The sequence below is a fragment of the Somniosus microcephalus genome, chromosome 7 (assembly GCF_052327205.1).
Source record: "Somniosus microcephalus isolate GS21.2 chromosome 7, FLI_Smic_1.0, whole genome shotgun sequence".
NCBI classification, from domain to species: Eukaryota; Metazoa; Chordata; class Chondrichthyes; order Squaliformes; family Somniosidae; genus Somniosus; species Somniosus microcephalus.
The window spans coordinates 35,674,275-35,687,936 of NC_140993.1; the positions used below are offsets into that span (position 1 = coordinate 35,674,275).

At 44.2% G+C, this 13,662-nt stretch overlaps 1 protein-coding gene across 1 annotated transcript in view; it reads left to right on the forward strand.

Annotated features, from left to right (window-relative positions):
- Positions 1-11,697, forward strand: part of lama1 (laminin, alpha 1) — a 406,389-nt gene extending 394,692 nt beyond the window's left edge. The window contains exons 61-63 of the mRNA XM_085992396.1: positions 134-267; positions 6,833-7,055; positions 11,338-11,697. Of these exons, the coding sequence (XP_085848522.1) occupies positions 134-267; positions 6,833-7,055; positions 11,338-11,498 (518 nt within the window). The 3' untranslated portion in view covers positions 11,499-11,697. The remainder of the gene's footprint in view (positions 1-133; positions 268-6,832; positions 7,056-11,337) is intronic.
- Positions 11,698-13,662: the final 1,965 nt, after the last annotated feature.

Consider the following 13,662-nt stretch of genomic DNA (forward strand, 5'->3'; position numbering starts at 1 on the left):
CGCTAGTTGGTTTGCGCCGCACTTAGCGCCCTCTTAAGGCGCTAACGGGTGGCGCAACCAACTGAATTTTCCCCCTCTCTCTTTTAAGGAACCTGAACAATGGACTAAACATCTTTTTGGGTTTTATTTGCAGTCAAAGAAGGTTACAAAGTGAGGTCCGATGTAATTGTTACGTTTGAGTTCCGCAGCACGACCAGGAGCGCGGTACTGCTTGGTATCAGCAGTGCTAAGGTGGATGCAATTGGATTGGAGATCGTAAATGGCAAGGTGAGAAAGACTACTTGGTTTCCTGTTCCAGATTCATTCAGTGGACCATGAGAGGCAATTGAGATCAGTCACTCGTAGATTGTGATAGTCCGAGTGGCACATTGAAAAGTTTTGTCACTAAAACCTAGAATTCACTGTTGGTGAAATCAGTGGCCAAATGCTTATTGTAACCATATAACATTCATACGCTTTTAAAATAGTGGAGAAAGGAATGTCGTACGAATACCGTAACTATCCAATCACAATCATTTCCAGCAAACTGTCAATGAGCAACCGGCAACCATCATAACACCAACCGATCAAATCAATCAAAATATTTTTCCACCTTCCTTTGGTGGCCAAATTGGTCGCTGACAATGTGGTAAAAAAAAATCAATGGAAATGAGAATCGGGCAGCTTCGAAATTGGGCAGCCAATCCGCAGTGACAGTTATACGCCCGGGCAGATGTTGACTGTGTCCAGTTTGGCATTACAGAAAGTGTAAGTTGTTAGAGAGAGTCCAGAGGAGGGCTACAGGGCTCATTCCTGAACTTAGAAGTGATATATAAGGGTTATAAGAAGTGATTGCCTACCCTGGGACTTTACTTTTTTGAGAAGAGGATAATATTGGGGTACTTGATAGAGGGCTTAAAATTGTTCAGGATTGGAAAATTAAATTGAGCAGGTTTTAAACTCTATCAAAATCCTTCATAATTTAAAAAACTTAATAAGTCTACTCTCAACCTTCTCTGCTCCAATGGACACAGCCCCAGTATCTCAAGTCTCTCCTCATAACTATTGTTTCCCATCCCAGGCATCAGTCTGGTGAATCAGTGTTGCACATGCTCAATGGCTTTGATGTTCTTTCTATAATGGGAGACGCAAAATTACACACCGTGCTCTCACTGTGTCTAAGCAATGCTTTGTATAAATTCATCATTATTCCTTGTACTCTTGTGCTCTATCCCCTGTTCATAGAATCATAGAATGGTTACACTGCAGAAGGAGGCCATTCGGCCCGTCGAGCCCGTGCTGGCTCTCTGCAAGAGCACCTCAGCTAGTCCCACTCCCCCACCCTTTCCCCGTAGCCCTGCAAATTTTTTTCCTTCAGATACTTATCCAACTCCCTTTTGAAAGCCGTGATTGAATCTGCCTCCACCATTCTCAGGAAGTGCATTTCAGATCTTAACCACTCGCTGCGTAAAAAAAGTTTTTTCTTACGTCGCCTTTGGTTCTTCTGCCAATCACCTTAAATCTGTGTCCTCTGGTTCTCGACCCTTCTGCCAATAGGAACAGTTTCTCTCTATCTACTCTGTCCAGACCCCTCATGACTTTGAATGCCTCTTATCAAATCTCCTCTCAATCGCCTCTGCTCCAAGGAGAACAACCCCAGCTTCTCCAGTCTATTCACGTAACTGAAGTCCCTCATTCCTGGAATCATTCTCGTAAATCTTTTCTACATCCTCTCTAAGGCCTTCACATTGTTCCTGCTCTTCTTAAAATAGTGACATTCATCTTTTGTATCTCCCTGAGAGGGCAGAAGGGGTTTCAGATTAACATCCCGTGCAAAAGACAACACCTCCGACAGTGCGGCACTCCCTCAGTATCACACTGAATTATCAGCCTAGATTATGTGCTCACATCTGGGAGTGAGGCATGAATCCATGACCTTCTGACTCCGAGACAAGAGTGCTGCCCACTGAGCCACAGCTTATGCTAGCTGTTGCACTTTCAGGGAATTATTTATTTAAGCCCCCAGGCCTCTGTTCATCTGAACCCAATTGTGTCTTTCCATTAGGTGTATGCTTCAATTCCTTTTATTTCTCCCAAAATGTATTACCTCATATTGATCCACATTACTTTACATCTGCCACCTGTCTGACCATTCCACTAACCTGTCTATAGCTCCCTTAAGTCTTTTACAGTCCTCCTCCCTGTTTGCCAGACCTCTTTTATGTCACCATCAAATTTTGAGATTATGTTCCCTAAAACCTTAAAGCCTACCTCTTTGGCCATACCTTTGGTCGCCTGGCCTAATAACTCTTTATGTGGCTCGGTGTCAAATTTTGTCTGATTACGCTCCTGTGAAGCGCCTTGGGATGTTTTACTACATTAAAGGCGCTATATAAATGCAAGTTGATGTTATTATCATGGGAAAATCTAGAACTAGGAGGCATAGTTTCAGAATAAGGGGTCGCCCATTTAAAACGGAGATGAGGAGGAATTTCTTCTCTGAGGGTCGTGAACCTTTGGAATTCTCTACCCCAGAGCGCTGTGGAGGCTGGGTCAGTGAATATATTCAAGGCGGGGATAGGCAGATATTTGAGCTACAGGGGAGTCGAGGGTTATGGGGAGCGGCGGGAAAGTGAAGTTGAGGCCAAGATCAGATCAGCCATGATCTTATTGAATGACGGAGCAGGCTCGAGGGGCCGAATGGCCTACTCCTGCTCCTATTTCTTATGTTCTTATTATAACCAAGTCCAAATCATCTCAAGAACAAAAATGGATCCAGCACTGGCCACTGATCATCTTTCGTCGAGAAGCCTTCATCTGCCTCAAATTTCACATCATTAACCCATGTTCTGCTCTCTCCTGTGCAAGTGAAGCAGTTTAAATCCTTCTGAAACTGTTTCAATGCTGCTTACTAACATTTCACTGCCCAGCCCACTGCGCCGGAAAAAACTCACAGATTGCACACAATGGGGAAAAACAGGAATATTGAGGGCTGACACAAATGTATCTGGAGATACAGCAATTTCCAGGCTATGGTGTCACTCACATGTACATATATACATTTTATATATCTCTCTGCTGTGGTACATAAATGGTCACATGACATTCACAAATAACTAGCACACGGTGAATAGATAAATGTACAGGAACTCTTTATTATCTGGCACCAACGGGACCGGCGTGGTGCCGGTTTATCAAAAAGTCCGGATTACAGAGAGGTATAGTTAAAAGGTACGAGAGCTCCGTACACAGCAACAAATCCAGGCTTCCCTGTTGCTTAGCAACATGTGCAGGAACTCCGGCCACAGACCAAGCGTCCCTGTTGCTTAGCAACAAGTGCACGAACCCCAGTTACACAGCCACAGATCCAGGAACTGCCACTAATATGAAGTAAAACTTACCTGAACCTACTCCTGAATTTTGCCGGTTAACAGAGAGTTTCCTGTACATGGCATTCACAATACAGAGTGAAGTGTATAGATAGATGTGTTTGGTACGGCAACAACAACTTGCATTTATATAGCACCTCTAACATAGTAAAATGTCCCACGGTGCTGAACAGGAGCATTATCAAGCAACATTTGACACCGAGCCACATAAGGAGACACTAGGACAGCTTGGTCAAAGAATTAGGTTTTAAGGAGGAGAGAGAGGCGGAGAGGATTAGGGAGGAAATTCTAGAGTTTAGGGCCTAGGCAGCTGAAGGCACAGCCGCCAATGGTGGAAGGATGAAAACTGGGGATGAGCAAGAGGCCAGAATTGGAGGATCGCAGAGCTCTTGGAGGGCGGGAGGAGGTTACAGCGATAGGGAGGGTCGAGGCCACGGAGGGATTTGAAAACAAGGATGAGAATTTAAAAATTGAGGTGTTACCGGATCAGGAGCCACTATAGGTCAGCAAGCACCTGGGTGAAACAGGTCTTGGTGCGAGTTAGGATACAGGCAGCAAAGGTTTGAATGAGCTCAAGTTTACAGAGGGTGGAAGGATGGTCAGGAGAGCATTGGAATAACACTATGCATAGTCTTGATTGAGGTCTCTTGGTCGGTAGCTGCAGTCCAAACAGAGGGAGGTGATGTCTTCCTCTTGTTATCATGGCTGGACAGCAGTTTCCATAAGCAGACTGAATCTCTTCTAAACCGAAAACTACCTTATTCACAATATACAACCTGTGTGATAATAAGAAAGATAGTCCAAAATCCTTGCAATGCCATTCATTAATTCTGGAAAACACAGCTTGTGGTGTGAATATTACATGGAAACAATTCCTCACGGTGCTCCTACTGACGCTCACCCGGGCAAGTGAGAAACGTTTATGGGTTATAAAATGTCGTCTGGAGCTTTGATGTTCAGTTGACCAAATCTGAACTAAGGCTTCCTGGGCATCTAAATCTTTGTTTTTGATCCTGGACAGCAAGTGAAAACATAACTCTTTCTGGGTGGTTGAAATTGAATCAGCGTGTAAACTACTTGTCTTTCAAAGAACCTATAATTTGATTAACTTGAGAGCAAATGTTATTGAGGCTTCAGCCCAAACTCACCATCTGCTGCGGTCATTACGGTTTACATATTTGTTTTTACCACAGAAAGGTAATGCCTTGTGTAAACTGGATGGTAACAAGATGGTTTGCAGTTGGCTGTAGTGTCAGGAGTGATGGAAGATTGATAGTCCTTTATCATTCTTGAGCTTCCTGTGATGGAGGGGCTGGGGTGAGTGAAGCAAGACCCTGCACAATTTGGTAGTTCCCAGCTCCAGATAAAGCTTGTTTAGACCCATCGTGTTTCTCAAAGTGTTTTGCCTACATGTTCGTAGTGGGAACTGATTAGATTGTAGTCTCAATGCAAGCAATAAGGACTCTTCCACCCCAGCCCCACCATCTCAGGGAAGGCAAGAGTGTTGGGGATCACCGGTTCTCCACCACTCCTAACAGCATATTAAACTGCAAACCAGCTCTTTACCATCCAGTTATCACAATGCCTTGAGGTTGTGTGATGATCCCAGTCTGCTTGACAGCAGGCCAAGCTTGTATATTAGAGGGGTGGTGAGAACGCCAACCAATGAGGGAAGGACCATGAATTTATGAAACCCCCCCCTGACAGCGTATGTCTATCAGAGTAGGGCAGAATTTGTGAACTTTATGCACAGTCGATGTATGCTCATTGGATGTTTTTGAGCCTGTTCTTTGTCATCTGCTGTTTTGGTTAGGTTATTGTCCAGTCCTTTCCTATTAAGGGATGGCCCTTAAGTTAAGTTCGCTCTCCTATGCTTCATAGGCTTTCGATGTTATCTACACTGGTGGTGGCAAGCTTGGAGTATAAGCAAGCGGTATGCCTGCAGTCTGTTACAGTCACCAGAGGCTCAGTGCAAGGGATGCCAGTGTGCTGGATCTTGTGGAATATATTGGGAGCCCAAAGGAAATGTTGGATCTGGAAGTAGTGGAAAATGTCCTTTTGAGGAATGAGAAATTGCTCGCCAACTTCTGCAAGGTCACCACTTGACCCTTGCGGAGCAATTTGCCCATTTTGTTGCTCCTTTCGTTCCAAGTCTTGATCCACTCTAAATAATTTCATACTGTTAGCATAAATGTAATATAAACTTTGTCTTTTAATCCCCATTTAAGGCCGTTTTGTTTATTAAAAACATGAATTTAATGCCTGCATAGACATTTTGATTTTTTTCCATATTATACCCACAATTATGTGTTTAACCATGTGGAAGTACTTAAAAGTTTAGGCTCAGTTTCTTGGGCTTTTTCCCCAAAGAATGACATTAATCCTATTTCTGGTTAGTTAACTCTTTCTTTACTTCTCTCTTCTATTCCATGAACAGAAATGCCTGAAGTAAATACAGTATATAAGATAACTTGTATTTGCCTCTTGTATCTCCGCTTCCCCCACCTCGCAAGTTGCCACCATTTTACAATTTGAGAATGCAGCGGAGCAATCCATTCCTAGCCACAATCAACATTGTTCTCTGACCAATGTCTGGGGATGCATGTGAGCAATCTTGGTTCATTCACAATTACTAAGCCCTCCATTTGGAGAAGCTCCTCTCGCTGGCCCATTAGAAACTAACAGTTTGCCATGTAGGGAAATATGGGCAGCTCTTCATGTCACAGTAGTGCTGTGCCACCGATTTCAATCACTCCGCCATCGATGGCCGTGCCTTCCGTTGCCTGGGCCCTAAGCTCTGGAATTCAATCCCTAAACCTCTCCGCCTCTCTTTCCTCCTTTAAGACGCACCTTAAAACCTACCTCTTTGACCGAGCTTTTGGTCACCTGCCCTGATATTTCCTTATGTGGCTCGGTATCAAATTCCGTTCTATAACGCTCCTGTGAAGCGCCTCGGGACGTTTTACTATGTTAAAGGTGCAAGAGAAACATAGAAGATAGCAGGAGTAGGCCATTCGGCCCCTCGAGCCTGCTCCGCCATTCAATGAGATCATGGCTGATCATCCAAATTAAGTACCCTGTCCCTACCTTCTCCCCATATCCCTTGATCCCTTTAGCCTTAAGAAATATATCTAACTCCTTCTTGAATATATTTCATGAATTGGCCTCAACTGCCTTCTTTGGTAGAGAATTCCACAGGTTCACCACTCTCTGGGTGAAGAAATTCCTCCTCATCTCTGTCCTAAATGGCTTACCCCTTATCCTTAGACTGTGACCCCTGGTTCTGGACTCCCCCGCTATCGGGAACATCCTTCCTGCATCAAGTCTGTCTAGTCCTGTTAGAATTTTATAAGTATATAAATACAAGTTGTTGTTGTTGTTGCTGGCTGTAAAATATACGTTTTGTTCAACCTTCCAAGTTAGTGTCTGGTATTCCTTAATTGTTAAAACTTCTTTTCTTCCAGGTTCTGTTCCATGTAAATAACGGTGCTGGAAGAGTTACAGCCAGGTACGAACCCAAGGATTCAAGCCAGCTGTGTGATGGCAAGTGGCATAAACTTCGAGCCAATAAGAGCAAGCATCGTATTGCGCTGACTGTGGATGGAGTTACTGTGCAGGCTGATAATCCCTATATTCAGTCAACCTCCGCAGACACTAATGACCCAATTTATGTGGGAGGCTATCCTGGTAGGTATTGTTATTGTAGTCTGACTTCTGCATTGATGTGTCAGAACTAAAAATTGCACCTTATCCACTGCATGTAGTCCAGGTCCACTTCTTGAATCACTTTGCCAGCACATATTGCAGTAGTCCACATCTAGATCACAACCGTCACCATTAGGGAAATATTAGGAGTGAGAATTCAAATTAAAAAGAACGAGTCGGATCGCAAATCTGTTTTTAAAAAATGAAAGGGCATTTATTTTTTGGAGTGACGTACATCAAAACAGGCTAAATCTGTAAACCAAAATTAAATGAGTTTGACTCCAAGTGAATGAGACTTGGTGGGCCCAGGTTTTGTGTTGGTTACGCTCCATTTATGAGGCGAAATGAACCCGAAAAAAAGGGGCAGAGACCAGTAACACCAGGTCTTCCACCCCTTTAGCATTGTCACACACATTTCTGGTGGGATTGGAGGCAGGTGCAAGAAGCTTGAGCCTGATGCAGGAGGAGGCTGCAGAAGAGCGTGACGCAGAAGTTCTATCGTTCTGCTTTCCACATCTGTTTTCAGCCATTACACCAATGCAACGCCACGTCTTAATCTCACCTGGGTCTGGCTCGGTTGCACCTTTTATGTAAAAAGTTAGTTAAAGGGGCAGCCAGCAACTTACAAAAACAATTAAAAAAAAAAAAAAAATAGTTTTCAATTGTGAGAGTTTTTTTTTTTAACACATAACTGCATTGGTTCAGGGTCTTTGTGGCGTAGCTGTACAGTTAGTCGCTGTTACTCTCACCGTAGCCCTTCACACAATGGGTATCTCTGGGAAACCCATTTTATTTGTCTTGCTAGCGAGAGTATTAAATCTGCCAAAAATATGTTTAGTTAGTAAAGCAAAAAAAAATTTTTCCCCATTACTTTCACATAAAGTAGAAATAGCTGGTACACTCTTTATACAGTTTTCTCACTCTTTCACCTCTCCTTTCTAGGAGACAGTTCCGTAGTGCCAGCAGAACATTGCTACAACATTCCTGTGTGAGACTAGATAGTGAATGTTAACGGGCGATTCAAACCTTGGTAGGGGAGTATAGGCCAGGAAGATTGCAATCCTCACCCAATGTCTATGGGGGTGAATTTCTCAGCCCCGCGGAGGCGTGTGTGGAGGCGGGACTGCCGGGAAAATGGCAGAATTTGGGGGCGGGTGGCAAACCCGTCCCCAGCCAGCCTCCATGCCATCTTCCCAGGAGGCGGGTAGCCATCCTGCGCCGGGTCCCGTCTCCTTGGAGGCAGGAAGGGATTAAAGCCTATTAACTGCCTGTTAACAGGTAGTTAACAGGCAGAAAATAGGATTATCCCCTTTTTGCACTCACAAGTGCGGGCTTCCCGAAGGCGCCGAAACTTGCCAGCTCAGCGAGGCGAGTACTGGGTCTGCGGGGGTCCGGGGGTGGGTGGGGGGTGGGGTGCGAAGGTAAGTGATGGGTGCAAGAGTGTAGAGGTGAGTATCTGAGGTAAGTCCTAAGTGTTTTTAAAAGTGTACTTACCTTTGTTTCTTCCTGCAGGCTTCAGTCAGTTTCTATACGGAGAGTCTCGCAGCTCCATGTTGCAGATGAGAGATGTCCGTTGCATTCTCATATGCAACAAACATCTCAATTCTGTAAAAGAAAGAAGGTTGATGAGGTCTTATCAAACTGCAGAGATTGTCACTTCACAGAGCTGTCAAACGATAACAATTCATCTGTCAAAATTTTTTGACAGATGACATGTCATACGTTGATGTGCTCTGCAACCGGCTTCCCCTTAATTGGCCTGCTAAGCCTGCTGGGTGGGCTTAACAAGGTCAATCAAGGAAAAATAGCATGGGTTGGCCACAAATCGATGGAGGAGGGACATCGGCCTGACAAGCAGCAGTCCCACCTCCAACGCACCTCCAGTCACAAAATCACCCCCACAATATGCGCTCTATCCAGCAACGGATCCAGCACTGGATAGAACATAAGAACATACGAAATAGGAGCAGGAGTAGGCCATTCGGCCCTTCGAGCCTGCTCCACCATTCAATGAGATCATGGCTGATCTTCTACCTCATCTCCACTTTCCTGCACTATCCCCATATCCCTTGATTCCCTTGATATTCAAAAATCTATCGATCTCTGTCTTGAATATGCTCAACGACTGAGCCTCCACAGCCCTCTGGGGTAGAGAATTCCAAAGATTCACCACCCTCTGAGTGAAGAAATTTCTCCTCATCTCAGTCCTAAATGGCCGACCCCTTTGATGCGCTATTGATTCTAATAAAAGGCCGAGTAGAGTTCAGAACAACAGGCTTTTATTAACTACTGAATGCAACTACAAACAGATCAGGACTATGCCTCTAGTGGATGACCGAATGGCAGAGAGCTACCGTGCAGCCGTCCTTATACCAGGTAGCCAAGGGCGGAGTCAGCTGAGGCATAGTCAAGTATAACAGTGAAACAAGAGTGAACAACAACAACAACAACAACAACAATAGTGAACACAGTGAACGACAGTGGTTTACCACACCCTTATTCTGAGACTGTGACCCCCTGGTTCTAGACTCCCCAGCCAGGGGAAATATCCTCCCTGCATCTACCCTGTCAAGCCCTGTAATAATTTTGTATGTTTCAATGAGATCACCTCTCATTCTTCTAAACTCTAGAGAACATAGGCCTAGTCTACTTAATCTCCCCTCATAGGACAATCCCCCCATCCCAGGAATCAGTCTGGTGGACCTTTGTTGCACTCCCTCTATGCAAGTATATCCTTCCTTAGGTAAGGAGGCCAAAACTGTACACAATACTCCAGGTGTGGTCTCACCAGGGCCCTATATAATTGCAGGAAGACGTCTTTACTCTTATACTCAAATACTCTTGTAATAAAGGCCAACATACCATTTGCTTTCCTAATTGCTTGCTGTACCTGCATGTTAACTTTCAGTGATTCGTGTACAAGGACACCCAGGTCCTGCTGAACACCAACATTTCCCAATCTCTCACCTTTTTAAAAAAAATGCTCTGCTTTTCTATTTTTCCTACCAAAGTGGATAACTTCACATTTCTCCACATTATATTCCATTGGCCATGTTCTTGCCCACTCACTTAGTCTGTCTATATACCCTTGAAGCCTCCTTGCATCCTCCTCACAACTTACATTCCCACCCAGCTTTGTATCATCAGCAAACTTGGATATATTACATTTGGTCCCCTAATCCAAATCATTGATGTAGATTGTGAATAGCTGATAGTGACCAGTAGCAGGTACCTCTGAATGATTATTCTCCTTCTTAGCTCAGGGATCCCAAGGCCAGTTGAGGTGCTTGTAGTGTTACCTTGACAGTAGCTGTACCTGTTCCTGGTCCTTTTTTTTAAATTCGTTCCTGGGATGTGGGCGTTGCTGGCAAGGCCAGCATTTATTGCCCATCCCCAATTGCCCTTGAGAAGGTGGTGGTGAGCCGCCTTCTTGAACTGCTGCAGTCCCTGTGGTGACGTATGAGGAGAGATTGGGTCGATTGGGCTTGTACTCGCTGGAGTTTAGAAGAATGAGAGGGGGTCTCATCGAAATGTATAAAATTCTAACAGGACTAGACAGACTAGATGCTGGAAGGATGTTCTCGATGGTCGGGGAGTCCAGAACCAGGGGTCACAGTCTAAAGAGAAGGGGGTAAGCCATTTAGGACAGAGATGAGGAGGAATTTCTTCACCCAGAGAGTGGTGAACCTGTGGAATTCTCTACCACAGAAGGCAGTAGAGGCCAATTCATTAAATATATTCAAGAAGGAGTTGGATATATTTCTTAAGGCTAAAGGGATCAAGGGGTATCGGGAGAAAGCAGGGACCGGGTACTGAATTTGGACAATCAGCCATGATCTCATTAAATGGCGGAGCAGGCTCGAGGGGCCGAATGGCCTACTCCTGCTCCTATCTTCTATGTTTCTATGTTCTCCCACAGTGCTGGTAGGGAGGGAGGTCCAGGATTCTGACCCAGCGATGATGAAGGAACGACGATATACTTCCAAGTCAGGATTGATGGGGAACTTGGAGCTGGTGGTGATCCCTTGCGCCTGCTGCCCTTGTCCTGCTCTGTGGTAGAGGTCACGGGGACAGCACCTCGCGAATTATTCAATACACACTGCCTAACTTTTTTTTAAATTCAAAATTGTAACATTGTTTAAATATTAATTGTAACATTTAACCTGACTCACAAACTTTAATTTGCCACATATTACATACATTGCTACGATTTTTCAGCCAATGAAACACATGTTAATAGGTGCACGTTTATCTGTTCATGCAGCTAATGTGAAGCAGAATTGCCTGACCCTTCAGAAGCCATTCCAGGGCTGCATGAGGAACCTCAAGCTGACAAAAAACCAACAGACAGAGGCCTTTGACTTCAGCAGAGCCTTTGACCTCCGAGGAGTTTTCCCTCACTCCTGCCCTGGCAGCGAGCACTAGCCTCCAGGGATGGCCCTCCCTGCCAAGAGAATTTTATTAAAGCAACTGGAGCCATACCTGTATTGTATTAATCACCCTCCTTGACTCAAGATAAATATGTGTTTTAAGCCAACAAAAATTGCTGTTTATGACAAATGCTTAACTAAAAGATTTTGTACTGTACAACAATACCTCCATTAAAAAAAAAGCGTTAACGGCATCAGGGTGAATATTTTAATTTTTTATTTCAATCCATGTTTACAATTGATTTTCCTTGACAGTATTTACAGAAAAGTTAATCTTTGTTCGTTTTGACTATTTTAACATTTTTCGCAATTCAGATGCAAACATGATTCGACCCGAGTTCTTAAAGTGAAGTTGCTAGCCCATTACCTGCCCTTCCAAACTGCGTGGTTAATTCTAAACCAATAGCAAAATACTGCGGATGCTGGAAATCTGAAATAACAGAAAATGCTGGAAACGCTCAGCGGGCCAGGCAGCATCCGTGGAGAGAGAAACCGAGGACCTCAGCTTTCGATTAGGCACTTTACAGCCTTCTGGACTCAACATTGAGTTCAACAATTTCAGATCATAACCCCTGCCCCTATTTTTCACATGGCAGCTGTTGATGATTCTGCCATCCCCATTTACAACATTTAATCTCTCCTGCCTTCCACCCTAGCACAGACCGTCTCTTTTGTTCTTTCTCCCCCGCCCCCCCCCCCACTTTCCCCACCTCTGCACCTGTTTAAAACCTGTTACATCTCTAACTTTTTCCAGTTCTGACGAAGGGTCACAGACCTGAAACGTTAACTCTTGTTTTGTCTCCATGGATGCTGCCTGGCCTGCTGGGTGTTTCCAACATTTTCTGTTACTTTTGGTTAATTCTAAAGTTGTTTCCAAAAACAACCCTGACACGGAAAGAAGCCCTTCTGTCCTCATCAGTGGCTGACTTACGATGCGACTGAATCCATCCACTAAGCCAGAATCAGAAAGGCCTGCATTTATGGTAGTGCCTTACCAGATGTCTCCGAAACATCTCAACCTTCAGTCTAATCCCGATAATTTGAAGTTATTTTTTTCCAACTAAAAAAAAGTCTGAATTATCCAGTAGTTTGAATTAGGCAATGGAAATAAACCAGCAAAGTGGGAATCTAGTCCTTTTAAAAAACAAAGTGAATTATCAGGTAATTCCGCTTGATACAGGAAACTCTTTTTTATCCGGGACCGACGTGGTGCCGGTTCATCAAAAATTCCGGATAACCGAGAGCTATAGTAAAAGATACGGAGAGCTGAGAGCTCCGTATAAAGCAACAAACCCTGTTGCTTAGCAACAGGTGCAGAACAATGGCCACAAGTTCAAAGCGTCTCTGTAGCTTAGCAACAGCTGCAGCCACACCCAATTGCACAGCAACAGATCGAGGAAGGCAGTAATATGAAGTAAAACTTACCTGAACCTACTCCTGAATTTTGCCAGTTAACCGAGATTTCCAGTTATTTAGGTGCCAGTAAATCGAGAGTTTCCTGTACAAGTTTAGAGCAGACGGCAGTGAATTCAAAGGGCGGTGACTGTTGTTATGTGGGAAAACCTGGCAGCCATTTGCTCACAAACATTGTCAAATAACTTTGCCAAAGGTATAACAGATTGGTCAAATATTGGTTGTCGGGTTTGGTCTGATTTTAACAGATTTACAGGAGTACCTGCAGGGTAAATTGGTCAAAAAGAAGTCCTAGCGTCGTGCTATAAGATTTCATCCCCCTTTCATCTGTAGTGCTCTTGCTACCAATCCACAGCGAAATAAAATCGCTTCTGCTTCCAGCCAAAGCTGACACAGTGCCCCAGAGTCCGAAATACGTTGTAGCATCACAATTGCACATTGAGATGTCCCATGCCGATGAGCATGAATCTGACTTTGTTGGCCAGTAGCTAACGCACCTGAATGAGGTGTGCACAGACGAGCTGCACTGGGTACACTGACTTGCACCAAAATGCCACTGTGTATGAACCTGCACAATGTCGCTGTTACGTTTCAAAGGAATTCTCGATACCGTGAGTACAAATTGTTTGATGCAAGTGAGGCAACTTTATTTAACACTTGGACGGATCAAAAATTTATTAAAAGGATAGGAGTTAATTGCCAATTATCCAAATGCTATATAGCAGATCTAACCAAGCCAGGGGAGT